At 34.4% G+C, this 25,539-nt stretch overlaps 1 protein-coding gene across 4 annotated transcripts in view; it reads left to right on the top strand.

Annotated features, from left to right (window-relative positions):
- Nucleotides 1-25,539, top strand: part of WWOX (WW domain containing oxidoreductase) — a 529,125-nt gene that overhangs the window by 10,863 nt on the left and 492,723 nt on the right. For all 4 annotated transcript variants that reach the window (XM_032990637.2, XM_032990638.2, XM_042797682.1 and 1 more), the window contains exon 5: nt 18,956-19,062. In XM_032990637.2, the coding sequence (XP_032846528.2) occupies nt 18,956-19,062 (107 nt within the window). The remainder of the gene's footprint in view (nt 1-18,955; nt 19,063-25,539) is intronic.

Below are 25,539 nucleotides of genomic sequence, written 5' to 3' on the forward strand. Positions count from 1 at the left end.
TACAAACCAAAGAAATGCAACACAATTTTTCCTACTTTTTTCTCTTAACTACTAAAATACAGTTAGCAGCTATATTCTTTCATTCTTTCTTTTTAAATTGATTTTTGCTATACCTATGGCTGATTGGCATCCCCTTAAACAAATGTAGCCAACACTTGAGGATCAGGTATATGAAATCAGGGGAAGAGATTTAGAAGTAAAACTTTTGTTTTAAGATCAACTATCAAAATAGAGAGCCTATGCAGCTTGTGAAGTGCATCATGTATTTAATGAGCTGTATTCCCAATATCAAATGTCATGGTTAATTGCAGTGAGGGTTTGTATATATATGCAAACAACTGAGGATTGTGAAACTGTAAAGGTAACATTTTGACAATGGGTAACATAATTTACTTAGTATTAATCATCATGGTAATATGTAGATGATTAGATTTTGTTCACACATGGTGGTGCTTTTGTGATAAATACAAATTACGTAGCTCTGCAATTTATCATGTGTCTTTCACTGTATCACCTGCACCCAATTCAGAAATCTCTCTCATATTGGACATTATATGAACACTTTATATCTGTGAGCAATGTAGAATGGCTACCCTGCCTATATCAGTCAGTTCCCAAAATAGTGGAAACTTTACTGTTTTTTTCTAGTAAGTGAGACAGAAAAGTTTCAGTCATCTGGTATGTGGGATTAACTGTGTTAATTCCGAGTCCAATAGCATCTAAGATCAGATACTGTCGGGGTAGAAGTGGAACTTTAAGCTATTGGAAAGCTAGGAGTCTTTCTTTTCAGTAAGCATACAGTGCTTACATTAATTCAGAAAGGTCCCAGGCTATTTGTTTTCCTGTCATCATTTTATTGTATTAAAATAAGCTATTTTGGTTAGCTTTTTACTTCTTTCTGTTTATCAAAGGAGTATAAAAAATGAGTAAACCTATACATAAATGATACAATCCACACGCCCAGGCTGGTGTGCTTTGACTGTGTGCTTTTGTATTTCATACTGGCAGAAGCTAATGAAAATTTGTTTTATTAGAGGAGTGATACATTGCATAGCTTCAGAATTTCTGAATTCCTGATTTCTGAGCTATTGTTTATGTATATCATTTAGTAATATTTGAGCACTTCCTATATTAGTATTGTTCTGCATCTTTCTTGTAGTTAAAGAACAAAATCTACCTTCAGAGCCTTGATAGAGGCAGGTATAGTTCACCTTTGCTTTTCTTAAACCAGTTGAGTAATAGCTAGTTGAATAATGTCTATTTAAGTGACTACCCATAAGAGGAGCAAAATTAAAGTTTTAAAGCTTATCTAAATTTCTTGTGAAGATCATTTAAGGTCTGTAATAGATGCTGACTAGCTTTCACCGCTATGCCCTAAATCTATTGGTGATAGAGAGATAGGAAAAGTATGATGTGAAAGAACAACTTTACTTCTTAAGAAGTTACAAATTGACTATTCCACACCTGCAGACAAGAGAATTTTGTGAATATGGGGAACCATTCTAGCTGCAGAAGTTACTGATGTTATTTGTGGGCAACATAGCATTTTTACTGAGTCTGTCTTTATCGGCCTTCACAAAGAAGGTAACATTTGCTGAATCCTAATTAGGGTAGTGAATGGTCTCATTTAAGTCAAACTCAGATCATATGGGAGGAATAAAATAGACCCCTACAAATACCATCGAGGACTCTCATTTTAATAGCATTAGTCTGACTGTCTTAAACATGTTCATTGTCTTTCCCTGTGTTTCACACAGTTTGGTGGTATAAGCTCACAGATGTTTGTCTGAATCTGTCAGTAAGGAATTGTTCAGCTCTATTTTTGAGCTAGATTGCAAATTTTCTTTGAAAAATGTGCACGTTTTTCTTTGAAAGAACGAAGTTTATTTTCTAATTTCTCTCCTCTGTTTCCAGATGAAACCTTATTTAAAGGTTATACAACTGGCAGGACTTCTGCAGAGGAACTAATCAAGATAGTTCTCTGTTTCAGATTCATTCTATGGTTTCTTACGTGGTTTTGGAATTTTTCTTATGCTGTAGCACATGAATTTTGTCAGTCTTGAAAAAATCAGCCTGTTCTTGTTAGATAGTTTGATTTGGAAAAAATCTTTAAAAGAAAATACATCTGTGTATTGTTATTTTGGTCTGTATTGTTATTTTTCTCAGTTCTATTCATATGTTTAACTTTTGAAGATTTCTAAGTGTAAACTTATTTTGAAATATGTTTTATTATGATTAATAAACAGCAGAGTGTTTACTTTCCAGTAATTGTCTATTTGCATCCCTCTTCTTTATGAGAGCAGAAAAAAGGGATGTGACATAGGGAAGCACACTTGTGACAATGCTTCTTGAATAGTCTTTTCCTACTCACTAGATCTTTTCCCCAGTGGAGTGAAAAGTGTTGTTTGACTCAAAATATGTTTTCAAGAATGCATGAATTTATGTGTATTAATAAGTTGTAACTTCTGCCTGTTTTTATTGAGAGGAATTTCTGTATGTAATTCTGTTCTAGCTCAGTGATGCAGAGAGAAGGGAAGTTCCAGGGTTTTGCTAGGGAGTTACATCTTATGTTTTTGCTAAACCAGCATAAATTGTGGTGAACGAACTATTACAACCTTTGCATGGTTGTATGTTTTCATGCTGGAAGTGTTTCACATGTGGACAACTGAAGGGGGAATTATTTATGGAGATTTGGGTTCAGAGCTTATTGTAAGGCAGATCAGCAATACCTTGGATTATTTTTCTTGACCAAGTCCTAGATGTTCCTGTGATTGTTTTCATGGGATACTTTTGTATTTACTGGGCTTTTAAACACATGAAACAGTAGTTCCTTGATGTATATTTTATTTTTTTTTTTGTGAATTCTAGGCTCTGTGTTTCATTATTACTAGCAACACAGAAAATCCTACTGGCCTGGGTGCAGCCAGTGTGTGTATGCATTGCCCCGGTAGAAGAAAATAACCTCTCATGAGAAAAATAAGTTACCAAATAAAAACATTGGTTTGCAGATGCAGCTTTTACAGCAGGGTCCTCTGCCAGCACAGTTGTGTTGCTTAGGGACTGCTTTCTTTCCATCCTTCACCAGCAAAGCAGTGGCAATGAGAGTTTGGTTTTAAGCCCTCTTAAAATGTGATTGGGTGGGGAAGGCGAGGGGAGAAAATAATCATCCTTCAGCCTAATATAGTTTGGTATTGTATATGCAGCTATGTATTTTCTTCTCATGTTGTTACTCTGGCTTCAATAGACTTATTCATTCTCTTGAGAAAAAACTGCTTGCTTAATGAAGAATTCATGGGAAAAGTAATGCTGAAAAACTCAAGGCTGAATTTTTAACTCCTGTGATACACGTGCTTTGGACTAAACTTGGCATAGATTATTTTAAACCACATGAATAGCCGTACCAAGAAATGTTGGTGTCTGTATAGAAGTTTTGTTGTTTGCTTCTTGCTTAAACATTCCTTAAAAAATAAATGTACACTTTGCCATTTTTTTTCAGGTATTTTCTTTGTGGAAGTCCAAAGTTTTGTAGCAGGAATTAATTTTGTTGTACCAGTGTTTTTGGGGAATGAAAGTACAGAGCTTTTTCAGGAGAGCCTGGATCTTGCTGGAAGTGTATTTTTGGCTAGAGTATATTATCTAGGTAACTGGTGTAGAAAAGCACAGTTTATGCAGGGGAACATGCCAGTGGGGTGGAACTTTTAACTCATTCTGTTGTGGGGTTAGTAGCTGTTGGTCAGGGATTAGTACGTGATGTAATTGGAACAATTAAAAAAACTGCTAAAAGCCATTACTTTCAAACTTTTAAGAGAACCCTCTTCTATTAACATTATTCAATTTACAGTGCTGTATTCTGGAAACTTATGGTAGGTCATAGTGATTGAGTTTTCCATTAATGCCATCAGTCTGTTTTAACTCTGGCTTAATATTGTGGAATACTAATATTGCTTTGCTTTACATAAGGCTCCAACTGCCTACTTGTTACATATTGTAAATATTAAAAGGTCCTCTTGGACTTCTGTAATTTATTTTTCTTACTGAGTAAGTTGAAAATGGTGTCAGATGTTCGTACTGCTTTTTCATGTCCATTTTGATGAATCTATTTATTACTTCTGTAATGAGTAGTACACATGGTTGGTTAGCCAAGTTATTGAACTTCATCAACCTTGGCTGAAATTCACAATGCATGTGAAACTTGTAACATGTAAGAAATTACATCTGGGCTAAAGGGTTCAATAATGATTACTACTTGTAATGGAATCTTTTCACAAAGGGTAGGATTGAGCTGTATGCTGTGTTGTACTTCCTGGTGCTCCTTTTACAGGGGAATAACATTTTCATTGAACAGGAGCCTTCATATGTGGTATTTACTTTCTTACCTGTTATCTAAGTGTTAAAAAGACTTTTCAGTGGGCCACAACATAACTTAATCACTTTCTTGTCTTCTAAAATATTTAACTTTAGAAAGATTTTTCTCATTATTTTATGTGTATTTCATAGTCCAGAGATGAAAAGACCTTTTGCATGATTCAGTCTATTTTGCTTCAACACATAAGTTATTCTCTCCATCATCTCGTGTCTTTGTGCTTTGAAAGCTAATTGTGCTGCAAGAGCTGTACATTTGTATTTTCTTGGAATGCTTATTAGATGGTGGGGACAGAAGAGGTTGATAAATGTATACTGTTTTCTAATGACGGTATCTTCTGAGACATCTAGTGATTTTTCTAGATACTGTCAACTCTAGTTACAGCCTACAGATGTACATGAATGGACATGATGTTTTTGGTTTACCAGCAGAAAATTTCTTTGTGACTATGCCTATGCTAAGCAGTAGGGTCACAAGAAGAAAGGATTTCAGTATCCTGTGTTGTCCCTTTTAAACCTCTCATGCTTGATTGTGTCAGGAGTTTATAAGGTTTTGAAACTCAAGTTGGAAACAGTAAAGCCTAACCAAGAAGGAAGTGAAAGGAAACAGGTAAGAACTTGAGAAGATAAAGATCTAAGTCCTGACCTGATTAACAGGAGTCTTGCTGCTGACTTCAGAATTAGTGAGGCCAGAATTTTGCCTGAATTACAGAATAGGAATAGTACTAAGAGAAATGAATTGATCTTGTATTCATCCTAAAGTCTATGATGTGCAAACCTTTCTAAAAGATGGTGTGTGACTTAAGAAAATAAATGCATCAAATGTCACATTATTGTAATAATTCTCAAGGGAAGATCATCAAAAACAAAAGTAGTTTTGTCTTCAGTGATTTTGTTTGTTTGCTTGTTTTGTGTTTTTTTTTTTTTGTGATTAATGATATTTGCAGTTCTTAGCTCTGTTGTTGACTACACACTAAGTCTTATTCCATCCTGTTGTTTTTATTTTTCTTTTGTGAGTGAAAGTGGTTTTTTTTGTTTGTTTCTTCTCCTTTTTCCACTTCTTCTATAGGCTTTTCTTTTTAATATGAGATCTCTGTAACTTTCTGTTCAGCTATATAACCTCAGTTTCTGTGTTCTTGTAACATTTAGCTGGTTTTGATTTCTTGCTGTACTTCTACAAGGTGGCTTTTAGTACTTCATCTGTTGCTTCAGAAAGCTCCTTACAAAACTGTCTCTCTTCAAATCTGAATAACTTTGTAGTAATACGCTTTATGTTTCCTCTCCTTCATTTAAATATAGATACCTTGGTCATTGTTTCTAAGTTCCTGTTCTAAGTGTTTCCTTTATACTAAAAAAGCAGTGAAGTTTGATTTTTCTGGTTGTTATCTTGATAGTAATAATATCTGTGAACAAGCAACTGCCACAGTTCAGTTTTGGATATATTTATTTAAATCTTTTGCATGCAGTGTTGCTTAGAAATTTCTCATATTTTCCAGGTTATATTATCTTTGTAGAAGGTATGCTTGTTGCCTTCTCATTATTTAGTCTTTATCCAAGCAGCTTTATCAGCACATGCTTTAATTTCATTTCCTTTATTTTTATATCTAAACTCAAGTTCATAAAACTTGTGGGGCATTTTCCTCTTGTGATGATTAGTCAAAAAGCTGCCTTTGTTTAAAAATTCACTGTTTAAAAGTTTGCAAGGAGGATAGCTGATTCTCCTCTAACACAACAAAATCAAAGAAAACAATGTTGTATTGTGTATTCAGAGATCCAAGAACTGAGAGAGGTTCTGGTTATGTTCCCTTTCTGCCATTGGTAAGCATGAGCAGCATTTCTTTTATACATTTGTACATTACAGACATTTATTATGCTACTTAAGACATGTGATTAGTCTTTTTTTACTTATGGAGCAGCATACAGCTGCAGTAACTGACCTATATTTACAGGTTATGTCCATGTCCATATTCCAGTTTAAAGTGGGAGTTGTATTGCTTTGTCACAGGATAAAAAGTATACTCCTCTGAAAGCTATTCTAATTCTTTAGCAGAAGGACTAATTAAGATATGTTAAGAGTAGAAAGTATCACAACTAGAAATGTGTAAAGGATTCCAAAAAGTGCTTTATTTGTTTGGATCGGTGTCCAGCTGCGAGCAGTTGCTGAGGGCTGTAAATCTTACTCTTGTTGAAGGATTTTTACTCTGAAGGTAAATTTGGACTATTTTTGCCTTACTAAGAATGGCAGTGAAGAATACATAAAAATGTGCATGACCTACTTGGCAGCACACTTTTGGCACCCTGAGTGAATCAAGATTGTGATCTGTGAGAAGGTATTTTACTGTATCTGAGTCTGATCTGTGATCAAAAGAAGAAAGACCTGGACTTCCTGTTTCTGTTCTTTGTATCTGGTACTTTAAACACTTGTGTCTTGCAAAACAGTTATGTGTCTAGAATGTAAGGCAGAGATATGCTTCATAACGGTGTATGATGTAATTTAATGAGTAAGTATCAATTACTAGACTTTATACACACAATCTCGTTTAACTGAGAAATGTGTTATGGATAGGGCAGAATTAATATGAGATCAGGAGTTGTGCAGCTTGATTTCTTTGTGATCTTGAGTGAACTATTCAACAGTAGGTTCTGACCATCAGTAGAAGTAATGGTTTCTACTGAATTCACAGTAATGTTGCAAATTGTGACTCAAGATTTTAGAGTACAATAACGTTACAAAACCAGTAGGTTTTAGAAAATGTTTAGTGTGCTTGTTCACCTGGCAGTTTTTCCTATTTTACAGATGTAAAGTTTTGTAGGCATATGTATTTTTGGATTTAACATCTCCTTCCTCAAACTGACAAGGTCTAACTTCTTGGAACATGAAAAAAATTGGTACAGAACATACAGCTGTAATTGGTCATTTGCTTTAGAAGATTGTTGTCATTGAGCTTTTGGGGGGATTGCTGGTTTCCAGTTGTTAGCAGGTAGACCTTAAATGTTATCTAAAAAAATATAAATCAGTTTTGGTGTGAGAAGATGCATGATATGTTTTTGTGCCCTTCTTGAAAGTGCGGCAAAGAGGTCTTTGATTTTTTTGCCCATGGCCTTGTATTACAATTTAATGACTTCTAATTCTTGCTTGTTTTCCATTCTCCTTGCTTTTATGTATAGACACTTTTTGTTAATACTGTTCTTATTCTTCATCTTTTGTTTCAGAACTTCATCTCCTGCCTTACTTTGTATGTCGGAACCACATGATGGATCATTTGAGTTACATTACAGCTTCCCATCTCCCTCTTTCCTTCGTAGTTTAAAGTACACCCAAAAGGTTTGCCAGTTTTGTACCTTGGGAGGTTGGTACCTATCCTGAATACCATCTAATCCAGAAAAACTAGAATTCAAGGAGGTAACCCAGGACTGTATAAATTCCCAGACCTCCATGTCTTGTTATCGTGGCCTTTGCCAGCTGTCTCTTAACTGCTGTTTTTAATTGCTTGCACTATAAAGAACAATGAACTGCATCTTCCCTGTATTCAGTTCTTTTCACAGGATCCTGAAATGACTTTTGTATTAAATTTTTTTTCTGCTGTTTAACTAAAAAAATTGTCTTATCTCATGTTGCCCAAAGACAGAGATGGGTAGCGACTGCCAGAAATCAAGTGGCGTTCTTTTAAATTTCAGTCCACTAGTCTATTCCTTTCCCCTGTGACACCAACTGTGAGCTCTTTAGAACAGGACCTAGATGTGTATATTTGATTCTCTAAGACATCTTTTTTTTGTAACCTAAATTGTGAGCTGTTTAGCACAGAACCTTGTTTCATTATTTATCTGTAAAATGTTTAGTATACATTTTAAACTCTTTCACTGTTTGTGTGACTGATATAAATAAATATCAAGTTTGTTTTAAGAAAAAAATTGGTCCAATTTATGTTGTAATACTTCATAACTTTACATAACACTGAATATTTCTCATGAAGGAACTTACGGATTAAGGCTTTGGAGGATCTAGCACTTTAGCTGACAGCACAGTATGTCTTTTAATTATTCTACCTTGGATGAAATATTCCACTTTAATAAATTTACTTCTTTTATTAACATTGCACCATTGTAGTTGCCAAAAGGAGATTCAAAACATGCAACTAATTTTTTTGTTACGTTTAATTAGGCCTCAGCTCAGTAGTACAGAAACCCATGATACTGTTGGCTTACAGAAGAGCAGAAGCGTACTTGAAAAGAAACTAGACAACTTCTGCCTTTTTTCTCCATTTTTGCTTTGGTGGGAAAAGCTGTTGTGTTGCCTAAAGCTACTGCTGATGCAAAGAGCAGCTTTAGAGAAGAAAAGTTTGCCAACCCTATTTCTTTGAACTGGGAACTTTTTTTAACTGATAAGAAAAAAAAAAAAAAAAAAAGCCTGGGAGAGACAGTCAAAGATAAATTTTAAATTCTCTGGGCTTTTTTCCAGTCACTTGAGTAAGCTTGTCTAAGAAGGTATGTTAAAAATTGCAACAATTAGGTGGGAGAAAAGCCCCAAATTTTGGAAATAAGTTGAAACAAAACATATGCCCCTCAAAACAGCTTTCAAAACCTAGTTGATACTGAATATCTGATCACACTTTTTATAAACCCAGTTATTAATGCTCTTAATGCTGACACTTTTCCAGAACCCTTCAAGGGTGTGTGGATTAGCTAGAAACTGGAGTCTCTTTATTGTTGGCCTTTGGTACTTGCTACTGATGTTAGGTAAATCCTTAATGATTTTCTGTGTATGTGTGACTGTTTAACCTTTTGTTGACACTGCTTTTCTTTAGCTTGCCTCACCCTTGCTATAAAGTAGAGATGAAGCTACAGTAGCATGCGCAAAAGTATTATTTATTTCTTTGATAATGTATTCAAGTAGTGGTACTTAAAAGTAGACTGGCTTTGTTTAAACAAATAAACAAAAAACCTGGTCACTTATCTCATAGTGACTAAACATTCAGGAGTGATTTCCTACTGGGAAATAGTGTGCCCTAAATGTCGTGTCAGCTTTGACTACTCTGATCTAGATTTCATTGAGATGTTGATTTACATTGTGGATAGATTAATTGTTTTTGCTTATTCTAGATTTCAGTTTATTTTGGAAATGTTTATTTTGCAATAAAAATAGAAGTAGTGTATTAACATAACTGTAGTCTAACAAAATATTTTTATCCCTTATGAACATAAACATATGTAATTCTGAATAGCGTAATTTAGGTTTTTTTTACTAAAATTAGGAATATGAGTCACACTAAAATGAATTCTGATCATTTTGAGACAAAGTTGCTGGCTCAGGTTTCTTTTAAAATGTATATAGCTTTGTGTTTGACTTGACTTGGTAATAATACATGTAGATGCACTTTTTGGTTTGAAAGGTTATTTTTGTCTAGAAAATGTGAAGTTGTGTGCTACGTTGCTGTGTATTCACGTGCCTGTCTTCTTCTGTGATACCATATCTCTTACAAGGGAAAAATTATATGCAAACAGAAAAACAAACTCTAATAAATTCTCCTTAAACATTAAATTGTAAAGCCAAATGCTAAATTCATATACATTTTTAAAAATACAGTAATTGATTTGTGTTAGGAAAACTGGCTGACTTGCTTGCAAGGAACCACATGTCACTTTTAAAGGCAATCAAAAGAAAACATGGATTTATTCTACGCTTGAAGAAACACTGAGAATAAAAAGTTCAAACAGAATAATCTTCAGTTGCAGATGTGATGCTAAGATATGACTAGTTGTGTTAATTTCTGCAAATGATTTTAGTATTGGTAAAATGCTACTCTGACAACGTTCATTAGATTGATACAGTACATTTTAGATTCAGGAAAACTTTGTTTGGGATTTGTTAGGAGCGTGATCCATGATCATTTAATAGATGAAAAAAGGCATGATGAAACATGAAGGTTGAGACTTCCCCCGCCTCCTTAATTTAGTGTATATTCTTCAAAGAGAGCTTTGGGATTGGTTGAAATGGAAGATGCATGTCTGAATCCCCTTTGACCAGGATTTTTGGTCACTGATGTACATCTAATGCAAGGAGTGAATACAAAAGATAAAACTGAGATTTCTCTGAAAATTCAGTTCTTACCTCTGATTCTCCTTCTCTTCACTCTAATCCATGGCCACTGTTCATCTGTTCAGGCACTTAACAGGACCTGTTTGTATTTACATGATCTAGCAACTGGAAAAAAAGAAAAAAAAATCTTGATTGGGGTGATCTATGCAGTTTAGTGTTAAATTTCAGTTTTGTTTCTGTCTCCCCCAATGTTTTAACAAAGCTTCTTTAAGAATATCTAACATTGCAAAGCCATAGTTTTTCAGGGTAGTCATCTCCATGTATTTTTATGGGCATACATTTAATGGTTGGTGGGAATTGCTTTTACACAATTAAAATCAAGATTTTATCATGGGGCATAAGCAGCTTGACTCTGTATTTAATATGCTACATTTTACAGTAGGGTTCATTCCAGACTGGAACCCTTGGCTGTTACTGCAATCTTTATATTGGATGCTAGCACCTCTGTAACATCACGGATAGGAAATGTGGGTTTGAATCTGCTGCTAGACTGGGCCTTTGGATACCTGAGATAATTGTCTGTGTTAGGCTTTAACATAGCTGAAAGGACTGAAGTCCAAGCTTTGTTTGTGTCTTGCATAATTGCATTTTAAAGTGAGTTGGTAGAGGTCTTTGGGCAATACAACTAGAGTAGATACCAGATCTGACTGCAAATTTGTGGCTTTTAGTCACAGCGTATTTGTAATACATGTGCTTGACATAGTCACTGTTCTGTATTTTTCCTTGCTTACAGCATCTTCAGTTATACATTTAGCTTTCTTTGCCTCAAATGATACATTTTTATTTTTTTTTACAGGAACAATGAGTCAGATCTTTATAATCCCATCAATTTATGGATTTTTTTTCATATTTTTTAAGTGTCGTGTTCCCTTCAGATGAAAGAAAATATTTTGAGTTTTGTTAGTGACAATGGCAATGCACTTATTGTTAAGAATAACTTTGCCTTGCCCAGAACAGTATATTGCAAAGAAATGTAATGAGTGCATATTTTTAAGTTGGTTAGATGGAAAACAGAACCAATGCATTAGTCATTCTGGTTTGTTTTGGTTGGCTTTTTCTGTGGTTCATGGCTCCAAGAAAAACACATTTGTCCAATTTACACACAAAGGGAGAGGCAGGATGGATCTTTCATATAACATCAAAATTTTCAATGGAAAGTATCAGAATGTGTCATTACCATGTGCCTGCAAACACACAGCAACAAGTATTTTCATATGAATTGCACATTTTAAATTTAGTTTCTTAAAAATATCTTAATGCTTTATTTGCTTGGAAACATGCATTTGGAGCAACTTGAATAATGTGACTCTAAGATTCTTATCTTAAATATCCATATTGAAGCAGAGTGATTGTGGCCAAGCAATCCTGATAGAGAATGCATGGTGCTTTCTGGGCTCTGAAAAGTATGTTTGTCAATGATGTGATGCTTTCCATATGGCTGCCATCACTCCATGTGAAAGATCTGTTGCATGTTGTTTCCTTAAACCCACCAGTACAGGCAGCAACGATTTTAGTTGCAGAAGATTCTACCCTAAATCACCCGTCATTGTTATAGTATTTCAATGTGGAAATAAGCCTATGTAACTCCAAAGTTCTTCATCGCTTTTTTTTACCACATTTAAATCTGCTTTACTCCTTTTCTGAAGAAGTGTTGAATAAGATGATATGATTAACTGTCACTGGTGTTTAGGTCTTCCAAGTTGAAATAAATCTAGTGATGTCTAGGAGACAAGTCTCTTTTCCATTTATATGCAGTTCTTTTGGGTACCAGAAACCCCCAAAACACAGTCTGTTTGCTGAGATGCAGAAGTTGGGATGAGAATCTATTTTGCATTATAAAGATGATTTGTTGCAAGTTCTTGAGTGCTTAACCTTTTCACAACTCTCCTCTGTGGTAAAACTGGTCTTAAATTGTATTTCATGTAGATTACATGTTGCATTAAAAAAAAAAAAAGTATTGGTATTGTATATTGAGTCTAGGTTCTGCTCTTAAGGTTTTACTTCCTTACTTTTTAGCTAAAATTAAAGTTTATCCTGATCCAGGAAAAAAGCATGGTTTTCTTTTCAAAGCAAAGCGTGTTTGAAGGGAGTAACACCTTTTAACTAGAAAAAATATTTTTGTGATACTTTTATTACTTCTGCATTTAAAAAACCCCCGAAAGCAAGTATGATTTGGATGATCGGATGTTGCAGGTGGACTTTCTGATGGCTGAGTAAAAATTGTTGTGCCTTATTAGAATGTTAAGGATTTAAAAAGATGCATTCTGTCCTCTCTTTGACATCTTGAAACTGCCAAGATTCTGCTGGGTCTGTGCACATCTGTGCAGGTTTTCTAGGTAAGGTGTTGGATTTGTATTGTAGAAACACACTGGCCAAACCATGAGAATATTTTTCTTCTCTCAAAGATCTTAAACCAAAGTAAAATTAAAAAAACAAAGGTACTACATATTGGCTTATGCTTAGTGCAAGAGGAAGTACCTAAGAAGTAGTTTATTTTTTTTCTGGAAAGAACTCAGAGGAAGGAGATGAAAAAACCAAGACAATAGCATCCTTCTTTTTACATTTCTCTTTGCATCACTTCTGCGTGGAGGAACGAGTCCTCTTAATTTGTGTGGTTTGTATACTACAAAGGTTTAAATGTGAACTCCTGAGCTAGTGTCTATACTGCCCTTGTGTGAAAGAGGCCAGGAAGTGTTTTTTTTATTTATGTTTAGTGCCAAGAATGTTGTGGTTTTTTTTTTTTGGGTTTTTTTTTTTTTTTTGACTGCAGAATTACTTTAAAAGGCTGTTGCTTTTACATTATGAAGGTTACATAAAATTACTGATCTTTCCAAGAAGAACCAAGCTGTACAAATAAAAAACTTCCTATGCATTGGAAGTTGGATTTTTACTTGCATTATCATAATACCATATATGGAAAAGAAGTTGCTCTTCCAGCTACTACTTTATCAAAGAATGATTTTGTATAGGTCTCTTACATATTTTGTATTGGAAGAAAATACAAATATTCCTCCAAAAATCCAGATCTATTCTGAAAATTAACTCATCTCACTCTGCAAATGAGTCATCTGTCTCTCTGTAAGAACCCAATAGATTTTGTTGCAATTCAGAAAGCAGCATGAAAGTCTGAGAACAATGTAATGGGGGGAAGAAGAAAAACCTGAACACAATTGTGAAAGTAATACACACATTTAGTGATATAATACACTCATGCTTACAAAATCAGAGTTGCTTTCTGCTGTTCTACAGTCCATAAGTAATACATCAGTGTACAAAAGGCCAAAACTGTGTAACACAAGCAGGCTAATACTTTTCACTTTCACTTCCACAGAACACTTTTGTTCAATTACTGGATCTTGCCATCTTTACTGTAGTGGAAGGGAAGAAAGTTTTTTTCTGGATTCCTTTTTAGTTTACATGCAAACTGCCTGTGACATAGGGCTCAAGGAAGGCTGGACTCATTAGCTTTAAGTCATTACTCAAGTACATGTGAAGATGTTTTACAATCTCAGGGCCTCCAGAGCTCTTCTGTTGGCAGAGAGAAAAGAAGAAATGATTTTGGAGAAACTAAATGCAAAGAAACACTGTAGGCTTTTACTTTGAGGACTGAGCTGTTTGAAGAAAGATAGCACCACTGTGTTTCAGGTGTGTTGTAAATGACAGACCCAAGGTATCTGGGAGTATTTGGGAGAAGGTAGAGAAGCTGAAGAAAACTTGCTATTGTCTGAAATGTTTTTGTATTTCTTCTTGTGTACTTAAACTTTCTTATTTGAAATAAAGGGATGTTTTAAAATTTAAATGCCAGATGCAAATCCTTTACAAAATTTCCCCCAATAATAAACAGACTGTATTCTGTCTACTTTATTTAAACAAGAAATCGCTGAATTACTTTTCTACTCAGTGAATCCCTTCCTCTGTTTTATAGAGGAGGTTGCACCATTTGACAGAACCATATACTCATCTGGTGTATGTTGACACAATGTAGTTGGCATTAATTGAGCGATACTAACTGCTCCTTAATTGAGACCGTTAGCTGAAAATCTGTCCCAAAATTCAGTGATAACAGTTGACTGCAGATAGACAAGAATGTGAGAGTATTGAATGGAACAAACATCACAGAAGATGAAGAATGAAATTGAGTGTTAATTTCTGAGTCTTTATGAAAAGCATGCTGTAAGTAAAGGGCTGAAGGGTTTTAAATGTCTGTAGCATATCCCATGCACTTGTAGTGTTCTTGTTAGTTATTGTACATTATTTAAGCATGTTGTTCTTCTGTCACATTTAGGGGAAGTATCTATCTAACTCTTTGTAATTTTCTGTCCTTGTCATGTATATCATCCTATGCTGTTTTTCTAATGTAGATGTTCATACTTAAAAAAACAAAAAAAAACAAAAACAAAAAAACCCCAAACCCGCAACTAGTATACATGTGTTTTTTCCATAAGAAGATGCTCAAGTTTTGCAGCTTTTTTTGAGCTGCCTACTTTGACGTTTGAAAACTGAAGCACAGAACAATAATACATTGAGCCTGGGCACAGTTTCCTTCAGCCACGTGCGCCCTTTGCCAGTCGTTGCAGCTAGGCAGAATGTAAAGGGCAACAGTTCTTGACAGCAGAAGTTGTGCAGTCTGTTTTACCTGGGTTAAATAGCTCTGCTGCTGCAATACCCTAGCACTATAGTACTGGGAAGATTCACCACTGAAGGATATGATTTGTTTCCTGGAAAAGAAACTAGTATCATTGCTCTTCACGTTCCTTCATTGTGAAAGGGCTGTGTCACCATAAGAGAGCACATTGGTGGCTGCAGTCTCAAATTAATTGAAATTATAAAGAAATCTTTGGTTCTTTGCAAGTCCACAGAGTTGTTCTTGTGGGTAGAATTAAGGTTGGACTGGTTCGCTATTTATTCATGTCCTTAACATAGTTATTTATATTAACCTTTCTATTTAACCTTACTGTGTTTTTTTTCTTAAGGTTTTACTGTTGTTTGGGTGTTTATGTTTTTTGTGGTATAACTTTGGTGTATGAAACCATATTCAATGTGGATTTTGAGTCAATGTATTTTTTTAATAGGCAAGGTTTTTCTTTGCAGAGTTTAAATAGTTTTGTACTTCAAATACTCAATCCTTGTATTAGGATGAGGTTTTATAATTTACTGTATGTTGAAAACATGATTACATTTTGCTGAAGAACAAACAGTGTTGTCAAACTTAGTTTGACACAATAACTTTGTTAAAAAAAGTTTTCCACCTTGCTAGGAGCTTTTCCCCACCTGTTTAAACTGTGACACTGAGGGAGGAAAGAAGCATTAATTTTTGCAGAAGAAACAAAGAGCTAAAGCTGTAAAAGGACTTGGGTATTGAGGTGCTTCTAAAGTCCTACTTCAGGTGTTTCAGTTAGCAATTGCATTCTTCTAAGATCCTGCATAGTTGTTTCTTAAACTGTGAAGGTACTGAATTGTACTGCTTAATGAGGATTTTCAGGTCTATGAAGATATATTTTAAGGACATATATAAAAATGCTGCAGTCTCGATAGTAAGTTGGTAGGTAGATTGTACTTAAACACTTGTGAGCTCTATGAAGAAGACATTGTGTTACCTCCTCTTGATATATTTCGTCTGGTAGATGGTTTGAAAAGATGCCTTATGAATTCTGCTCCACTTACAGTGATAGAAAAATCAAGTAGTAATAGTTATATACAATTCCTACTTACAGCCAGTAATTCAGTAGTTGAATTGGAACCGTTGTGTGGTTTGGGGTACCTGGATTTGTTTTTCTCCTTTTTCATAAATCTAGCTGTCCTAAATACAATGCAGGAGTGTTTATGAATGAATTGGAGGTTTAAAATATGTCTGATGGGGAGACACATCAGCACTTGACCTGTGGCAGTATTTTGAATGGAAGGATGGACTGCTGCTTAAAAATCCTCTGATAAGAGGTTATTTTAAGCCCATAATTTCATGGAAAAGTCCAGAACATGTCTGTCTAAGGGTGAAGAATCATCCTTTGGTAGCCCAGAAGAGTCCTCAAGAGGAATGTAACAGTGATCTCCCAAGTTTGCAGGGAAAAATCAAGGTGCTATTAAAGTTAACTAAATGAGCAACGTAATTCACTTGGTTAAATTTTAATCTTTCTCAGTTTAGTTTATAATGAGAATCAAGTTATTAACAGAGAATTGCATGGAATTTATTATTTTGCATGGTGTGACATGGGTTAGATTAAGCAAAACTTCATCACATTTAGCTAATTGAACTGGCCGTCAGCTGTAGATCTTTGTATAACAGTAGAAAAACTATTCTCAGACATTCCAACTAGTTTTTTATAATATGGTAAATGGTCAAAATAAGTGTATTTTTTGTACAAAAAAAGAAGCATACAGCTAGCTAATAGTACTTTTGTATGACATGGCTTACATTAGTTACATAAAAAATTCTAGTTAAATACACTTAAAGTGGAATTAGGAACTGGGGAAATCTTTGCATATGCTGTAGCTGAATTCATGTGCATGCAAAGAATTATCCAGATAATTAAAGTTGCTTGGTACAATGAACGGCTTTAAGAGAAATACAAGAAAATTGCTTGAACTTAAATACTATAAGTATGTAATTGCAGAAAATGGTATAAATTCATCTTAGTGTCTGTTGTTTCTATAATGTAAGTTATGTCTTGTGCTGTAACTGAATTTTGCTGCTCCAGGGTGTTTTGGAAGTAAGACAGCCCATCTTAATAGGCTTTTTGGTAAACAGTTTTTAAAAGGAAAACATGAACATGCTTTAAATGTCATAAAGCTAAACTAAATACCTGTTCTCTTTGACTTCTTCACGTACTCAAGTTGATGGGCATTTCAGTTTGAGTCTTCGTTTTCTAGTTTAAGCTTGTCTAATTGGAACTCATTATGCTATGTTATCCCTCTTTTGGCTAGATGGAAATTTCTGTCATGGTTACAGTTCTCCATGGAGATGGGCACCCAGTGATACTATTGAATACATCACAAATATGTAGTAATTCACCCCTGATGGAAACCCAGTTTCTGGCTCAGTTCTCTGCACTTTTTGGGCATTCTGCACTCCCAAGAACTCATCACCTCTTGGTGTAAATTCTCAGATTTTTTTCCAATTAAATGAAGTTTATCTTGGACCATCTTCTGTGCAGCTCTTCATTAATGAATTGTTCAGTGAAACAGAGTACACTTACAAAGCTTGCAGATGATGTCAAGTTGGAAAGAGTTGCACCTTTTTGTGGACAGTTTCATAATTTGAACTGATCTCATTAAATTGCAGTACAGTCCCAAATCAGCAAACTGAAATTAATCTGAAATCTGAAGTCTCCTTTTAAAAAGGTGAAATGAAGTGCCCAAATTCAGAACGGGGAAGAAATTAACAGTGTTGCAAAAATAGTTGTGTACAGTTATTTAGAAATTCACTTTGAAACTTTGTTCTGTTGCTGAAAGAAAACCCCATTAGGATATAGACTCATGCTGCACTTTAATTGCAGCAAAGTGTGAGCTGTCTGTTCACTTGTTTCAGATGTATAAAGAATGTGTTTGCAGATTAAGTCGTGTCAGTGAGTCATACAAAGGAGAAAATTTTTCATGGATTATTTTTCTCTCTGTATCATCTGGTACATCTAGTGACCCTTTTAGCTGCGTGATACTGTAACCAATATACTGAGGCATCATGGAATTTGATTGATTATTCATAATGAGAACAATTGTAAAAATTATTTTCCATATATTAGTTGATGATGGGACAAAAATGAGTTGATTTTACACAGATAATTTAAGGAAAATTTTAACAAAGATTTTTAAAGTGCCTGGATAATAAAACATACATGTAGATTACAGATCTCCTTAGGTAGAATTTAATTTTCTAAGAATGAGCTTGACAACTCCCTCGCAGGAATGGTTTAGCACTTCGATAGTTCTCTGCTTGGATAGCGCTCTGGTTTTATGCAGGGTGGTGTTCGAACTGGAAAAAGGAGTAGTTGTGATTTTGATTCTTATTCCCTCACACATCCTATTGGATGATCCCCCCCTGCCACAGGTGATCCTCCATTTGATGAATCAAAGGCATCTAAAGAGCCCAGAGCTCAGATTTAGAATACTCTATCACTTTCAGTGTGATGTTGCCAGCCATAATAGTTCTACAATCTTGCTGTATGGCTCATTCTTCACAGTCAGACAGGTAAGGAGTATATATAATCCTGCTCTTTGAACAGCTGAAGACACTGAGGCAGAGAAATCGAGCCTGCTTTTTGAAGATTCCAAGTCCACTTTGCACAAAATATATACAATTATTGTCACAAAGACCTGCTGAAATTGAGGTGTCCACCTTTTTTCATAGATACATAAAATCTGGGTCAGGATGACTATCGAAAAGGTAGCCAGACTGCAGGTAATGTTAGAGTACTTAAATGCGTAGCTTACCTTTTCAGGTAATTTTCTGACTCTGTTTTGTTACTGAGATCTATTTCTGACTGGAAAAATGTTTTATTGTAGGTTTTGAAACTGCAAAGTCTCTTGCACTGCATGGGGCATATGTTATCCTGGCCTGCAGAAATATGTCAAGAGGCAGTGATGCTGTACAACGCATTCTTATGGAATGGGTAAGTAAATGTATATAGTGTTCAACACTAAGCTTTGTTTTTCAAGACACGGAGTCTTTTGTGCAGTATGAACAGTTAAATAGACATTACATTGCCATGCAAGAATCTAAGGAAGAAGGCATTTGTCTTTTTTTGTCATATCCTGTTTGGTCACTGTTATATCAGTGATAGAGATTTTGTTATTCCGTATGACTGTATTGGGCTGCAAGGCTTAATATGCTGTTATCCATGTTACATATAGACGCTTTGTAAGTGAAAATGTTTGAAAGAAACACTGAGTTTCATGCTTCATAGGACAGGACATTTCCAAAACCAAAGAATATAACTAGACTGAAGGAGAATGTACACACTTGAATATTAGAGACAGCCACTATTTTGGCCATAGTTTTTATGCTATGAGATATTTCAGAGGATCATTCTTACAGTTTTCAAAACCAAGAATGTTTTGAATGTTTCCCTCCTTTTCTTTACTAGTCCATCAGGCCCAACGGCACTGCTGCCAAGCAGTCTGTCTCAACATTTTTTTCCTTCCTGTTTCTTCCTTATTTCTTTAATTTTTCTTCCATTTTGTCATGCAAATACAAGCTCTTCAGTACAGTCTATTCTCTTGTTTCTCTTTGACTCCTAACTTTCCTTTTTTTTTTTTTTTTGTTTGTTTTGTTTTTTTGGCTCTTCTAAGGCCCTCATTAAAATTTATTCACTGTTCTTAATTTATTCCTCCCACAGTCATTTACTTGCTAGCAAGGATTGCAGGCTACTTTTGTCTAAGCTTGCTATGACTGCTGACTTCCAGGAGATAATCTGTTGACACAGTCCTATACACTTTACTTGAATAATAAACTGCAGGATCAGATTCTCGGAATTTTATTTCTTTCCTGATAAAATTAGTGATTAGTCTTTTATCTTTATTTCCCAAGCTCTGAAAATATTTCAGCTGCTCCCAGATGATATGGGAGAGCACTCAGCAGTATTAATATTTACATATAAGTAGTCTACAGATAATTATAATATTTATTAGTGAAAAGGAAACAGTACTTATTTACAAGTATTTCCAAATAAGTGATGCTTATAATATTGCTAATTTTTGTAACCACAAGTTTCCTCAAGAAACAGTCTTTGGATTTAGGCCTTTCTCTCTTGCCCAGATGAAATTAATAATATTTACAGTAAAGGATCGGGAAGGGAAAATATCTTTTTCCCCATCAATACTCTGCATTGAAGTGCTCTCTGGTTTTTATTTCATTAGTGTGGAATTCCAAGAGAATTCCAACAGAGGCAAGCATAGTGTGTGTTGCTTAAGGTTCGTCTGTCCATTCTCTTTCAGTAGAACAGGATTTATTGATAGTCTGTCTTTTGAATTTAGTAGTCCCAGTACAGCTAGATATTGCTATAAATATTTTTTTTATGTAACTAAAATAAGGCAGTATTGAGTACCTTTTTATTTTAAAAATATCCTGTTACCTCCTTAATTTTAAGCATGTCTTTGAGCACTTTGAAGGCAATGGGAGTTCAAGAGTACTTGTCTTAATACCTGTATTATCTCACCAAAAGTTAATGAATTGTTAATTGAATAAAGATCACTGAAGGTCAAATTACTTTAGAAACACTACATTTATTTACTAACAGTTTTCAAATTCTAATTGTTCAGAAAAGAATCTGTAAACTGGGTAGCTGGAAAACCTTCAATGCATCTTTGTAACAGCTTTGTTGTTGTTTATTGAGAGGGACTAATTAACTTTGATTATTGCACTAATATTATGGCACTTTGACAGTCCTTCAGATTTATGACTCTGGGAAAATAAACAAATGAAATGCAGGTGCTGGAGCAGAAAGAATAAGTTATTACTGAACTTTAATTACTTGGAGTGTGTAACCAGGAGAGAATTAGTTGATGAATTACAAGATGCTTAAAATTTACATCAAATTGTAAGCAATCTTGAGAAAAACAAACACAAATACCTGCCCCAAAGTCAGTTACTGAAAACAAAGAGACAGAGATTAATGTGATTGATTGATACTAATATTAAAATATTGATGTAAAATATTAATTTTTAGTTTATAGGTATAACTATGGAGCAGGAAGTTGTTAGTTGAAAATTCTTTCCTAAAATGAAAGAGTTTAAGAAAAATGTCAACAACCTGTGCATATAGTTCAGATGAATATGTAGTTGCGACTATCCTGCTGTAAAGAACTTCAGAGTCCCCACAGTATTTTGTATCCCTTGTTCCTAAGGAAAGCAAAACTATTGAAAGAAAATTGATTTACTTTTCAATTTGGAACCAATTTTTTAAAACATACATCATTTTAGGATGCAAGCTTACAAAGCCTCATGTTCACGTTACTCGGGTAGTATTTTTGGCAACAGTAGTGCTACCTACTTGTTTTATGTTTTCTTGTAAATTTTTGAGATTAATTCTCTGAGCTGCACTTTAAATACCATCTTCCTCCAGTATTATGTGGGGTGGAAAATTGGTAAATGTGTTCCTACTCTTCAACTGAATGTCCAAACACCATTTTCTTCTAATTTGCATGAGCTGTACTTTTATAAGTTAAAAAAATCTTTGCCGTATTGAATTCTAGTGTGTTTACATGCCCTAAGTGTACTGTGTTAGTAATGACATTGGTATTTCTATAACAACATATATTACCAAACGCAATGTGTATCCTGTGCTGGCTTTTCTGTGAGACAGTATACTTTAGTACTCAAAGTTTAAATGTCAGACAAAGAATATTTCCTTTTTCATTCTTTTTGTTGTCTGATGCGAGAGAGTTCCACTTATTTTACAAGAAGACAAAATAATTAAAAATGTATAAAGAAACAATTGTTGTTATTTCAAGTTTTGATACAGTTATCTAACTGATGGTTTGTATTAACTAAAGCCTGAAATACATATGGAAAAAAAATAAATTATTAAAAAAACAACCCAACCGTCACCACTGCCAAACCACAACAAAACAAAAAAAAAAAGTCCAAAATAAAACCTACTGTGATACAGCATTTAAAATTAAAGTATAACATATGCAGCAGTGCTTAGAAAAAACATCTAGCTTGTTCCCTTAATGTGTCTGTTTGTGACATCCTTGTCTGGAATGCCATAAACTGAGTGTCTGCTCAGTCAGCTCTTCTTTGTGCCGGTTGTACTTTTAAATAAGTTGTTAGGCAAAACCCCCAGTTTCAGTCTGCTTTTAGTGAAAGCTGAAAATCAAGTTTATAAAAATAAAATGGGACAGCTAAATGGCTTGGGAAAATGCAATTGTTAAGGTTTAGAGAAAACAGGAGGAATAATGGGAGAAAATAAGATTTTTCAGATGAGCTGCCATTCTATTTAAAAAAAAAAAATTCAAACTGATCTTAACTAGCTGTTGGAGAGAAATCTAGAAAACTTTGTTTTTAACAATTTATGTTTGAGGGGCTGTTTTATAGAGAGTTTGAGCCATTTGAGTAGGTATTACCTGTATAAACTTGCTAATTACTTAAGATAACTGAGATTTGTTTCCAGACTGCAGTATTCCAGTTCTTACTAAACTACAGCAGAATTTTGCTAATATTGCAAATAGAGGGTAATTGCCTCATGTAGTGCATTGTGACAAGTTAGAATGTGACTGGTCTAGCTAGTTTGTCAAATACAATTTTTATAGAGAGGTATAGTTGATTATATTGGTATAATCTAATGTTTTATATACATAGATATAGAGGGAGAGGAAGGAAGAGGAAGTATGTAAAAGAAGCATACAAAGAAGCATAAAAAGAGAGATCAGTATAGCTTTACATTTGATATCTTGAAAATTAATGTTGTTCATGCACGATGACGTTCAATATCAATTTAAAACTGTTTGATAATTTCTTGCTTGGAAAAGAGGAAATTAGAATTCTAGACTTATGATTCATTTTAATCAGAAAGAAATTGTCAAACATAAATCTCTTCTTGAGTAGTGAAAAGGCCTGAAATCAGCCAAGAAAAAATATCAATACTTTGCAAAGGAGGAATGATTGTTCCAATTCGTAGCTTAATTGACTTTAAGGCTTAATGAAAAACACTACAGTGCTGTTTGTACACATAGTTGCTCTGACAAACACTGAAATCTATGCTTCAGGAAGGGAAGCTAGGTAATTTATTTTACTTTATTATTGATATAATTTTCTAATTGAGTATGAGCAGAATGTTTGGATAAGACTGCATAGCTCCAGATGTTAGCAGTATTCTCAAGAAAATACTTAAGAATATAAATGAATAAAATATTTCAGAAATCACAGCTTTTCCTGCCAAGAAGCTCTCATTTATTTATTCCTGTCAAATAGTCTTTGAGGTAGATATTAAAAGATAAATAGTAAGTTTAATATTTAATAAAAAGTGTAATTTTTCTTCTGTAATTATTCCTCAGTGTTAAGCCTACAGCTACATCAAAGATTAGATTAAACTGTAAAAAGAGAATTTGGGTTTGCCTTATGTGTAGAAACTTATAGAGATGTGACAAGAGAAGAGAGAATGGCTATGAAGAAAACCAACAAAATAAACGTGACTCCTTGCTGTATTCCTTTCCGCAAAGTATTCTCCACTGAAGGAGTGATTTATATTCTTGCTGATTAAGTAACTGAATGAAATTAAAACCTGATAAGTGAGTCTTTGTATTGCAATTGCAATCCTGTAAAGTGCAGAAAGATGAGAAGCAAACTGGGCACATTTACACAGAACATGGGTAACAGTTTTCATGTCTCATCTGTGTGTTTCCAAGTCAAGGAGGGAGGGACTCATTTCCCATGTAGTGTTTCATCTCCACGGGTGTCCTTGGTTAACAACTTTTGTCTATGTGTGTGGAATACAGAATAGCTCTGTAAAATATTATTCTGTCTTTATCTTTTCATACTAATGGATGCTAATCTTGATACAGAAGATAAAACTTCCTTTTCTAGCTATTGGATTTTAATTTTGTGAGCTTTTTCTATAAATTAGTGAGACTATTAATACAAGATTTCCATACCAAGACTGTGTAAGACTAAATTAATTCTAAGAACAATTTATTGTGCTGGTTCTAATGTACGTGAATGATTCAGGGAGGACATCTCATCATGATTAATAGCAGATTTGTATTTATGTAAAAAACTGAAGAATGTGTAAAAGATGGCTTTGGAGATGTAGTAAACATTGAATGAAGCCACAGTCTGTCAGTACAGGATTAAAGAGTTTCAAAGCAGTGCTAAATAAAAGCTCTTAAAAAGTAATCTCTTAAAAATTGAAAGTATTTCAGAATATCACATTAATAGAACACATGCATTTCTGTGGAAGTATTATTTCCGATATTATGTTGCTATCTTGTAATAAAGATCTGTATTCTTTCAAAGTGTGATTGAAATAATATGTATTACTACTATGTATAATACTGTGTATTATTGGCTCACATGCCATCACAGTGTAATGTACTCTTATAAAAGCCTGCAATGTATAGACATATTTCATCTTCCAGTGTTCTGAATGATGACCATGCTGAAGAATCAGGATAAAAGTAGTTATCCAAACCTTGCTATGTGGAAAAGATTTGCAGGGAGAGGTGCAGTATATTCTATTAAGATAACTGGTAATGCCGTAAAAAAAATTATGGATCAACTTGTCTCACTTGCAACCATAGACACTCGTAACTAAAGCAACAGAACTAAAGCATTATTTCCGCTGCCAAGTATAATGCTTTTTTCTTTTTAAGGATGTGATCCAGATGTTTCTGAAGTGAAGGAATCTTTAAATTAACTATAATTGCAGTGGAATCAGACCTTATGTTACTAACAGTAAATTGATAGTATAAGCCTTAACCAGTTACTGGTGCTAGTAACAACTGATTGAGACCAGTATGACAGTATGACCAGACTTTGACCATAATGTTTAAGAGTTCACTAAGTTCCTGTGAGTAATCTGATTGGCTGAGACACCTTCAGAGAGTGATGGGTGCTGTGAAGTTATTTTCCTAATACAGATAGACAGTGAATTGTTAAATAATGGTAGACATGATTTTTAAGCAGTAGTGGTATTCATACACAGCACTAGGAAAATCTAAATGTAATACAGTGTGCTAATACACTCTGTTAATATAAGAAGCCAGAAAGCAGTTGTTTTTATATTTTGAAGTCTTCTGACACATTCCGAGGCGGCAGTTTCTTTCCGTTTGCAGGCTTGTGTATTGGGACGGTAACTATCCACATTGGACGTGTCTCAACCTGTCAGAGCTATTGGTTGTGTTATCAGTGAGAAATCTCTGATCTTACAAGTTCTTCTGCCAGATTCATCTGTAAAAACATCTGTGAATCAATGAATGTAGCCACTGACAAGAGCAAGAGGCTTTTTAATGATTTGCAGGAAATTTGTGCTTTAAAAAACCTCCACAAAGTTAAAAACATTAAACAGTTTAACCAACATTTACATGGATGAATTGTTGAGTTCTATTTTTTTCTACACTATAAACATGTGGCATGAGTTTGCTCTCATTAC

The sequence above is a fragment of the Tyto alba genome, unplaced genomic scaffold, assembly GCF_018691265.1.
Source record: "Tyto alba isolate M040663 unplaced genomic scaffold, T.alba_DEE_v4.0 Super-Scaffold_26, whole genome shotgun sequence".
Classification (NCBI taxonomy): domain Eukaryota; kingdom Metazoa; phylum Chordata; class Aves; order Strigiformes; family Tytonidae; genus Tyto; species Tyto alba.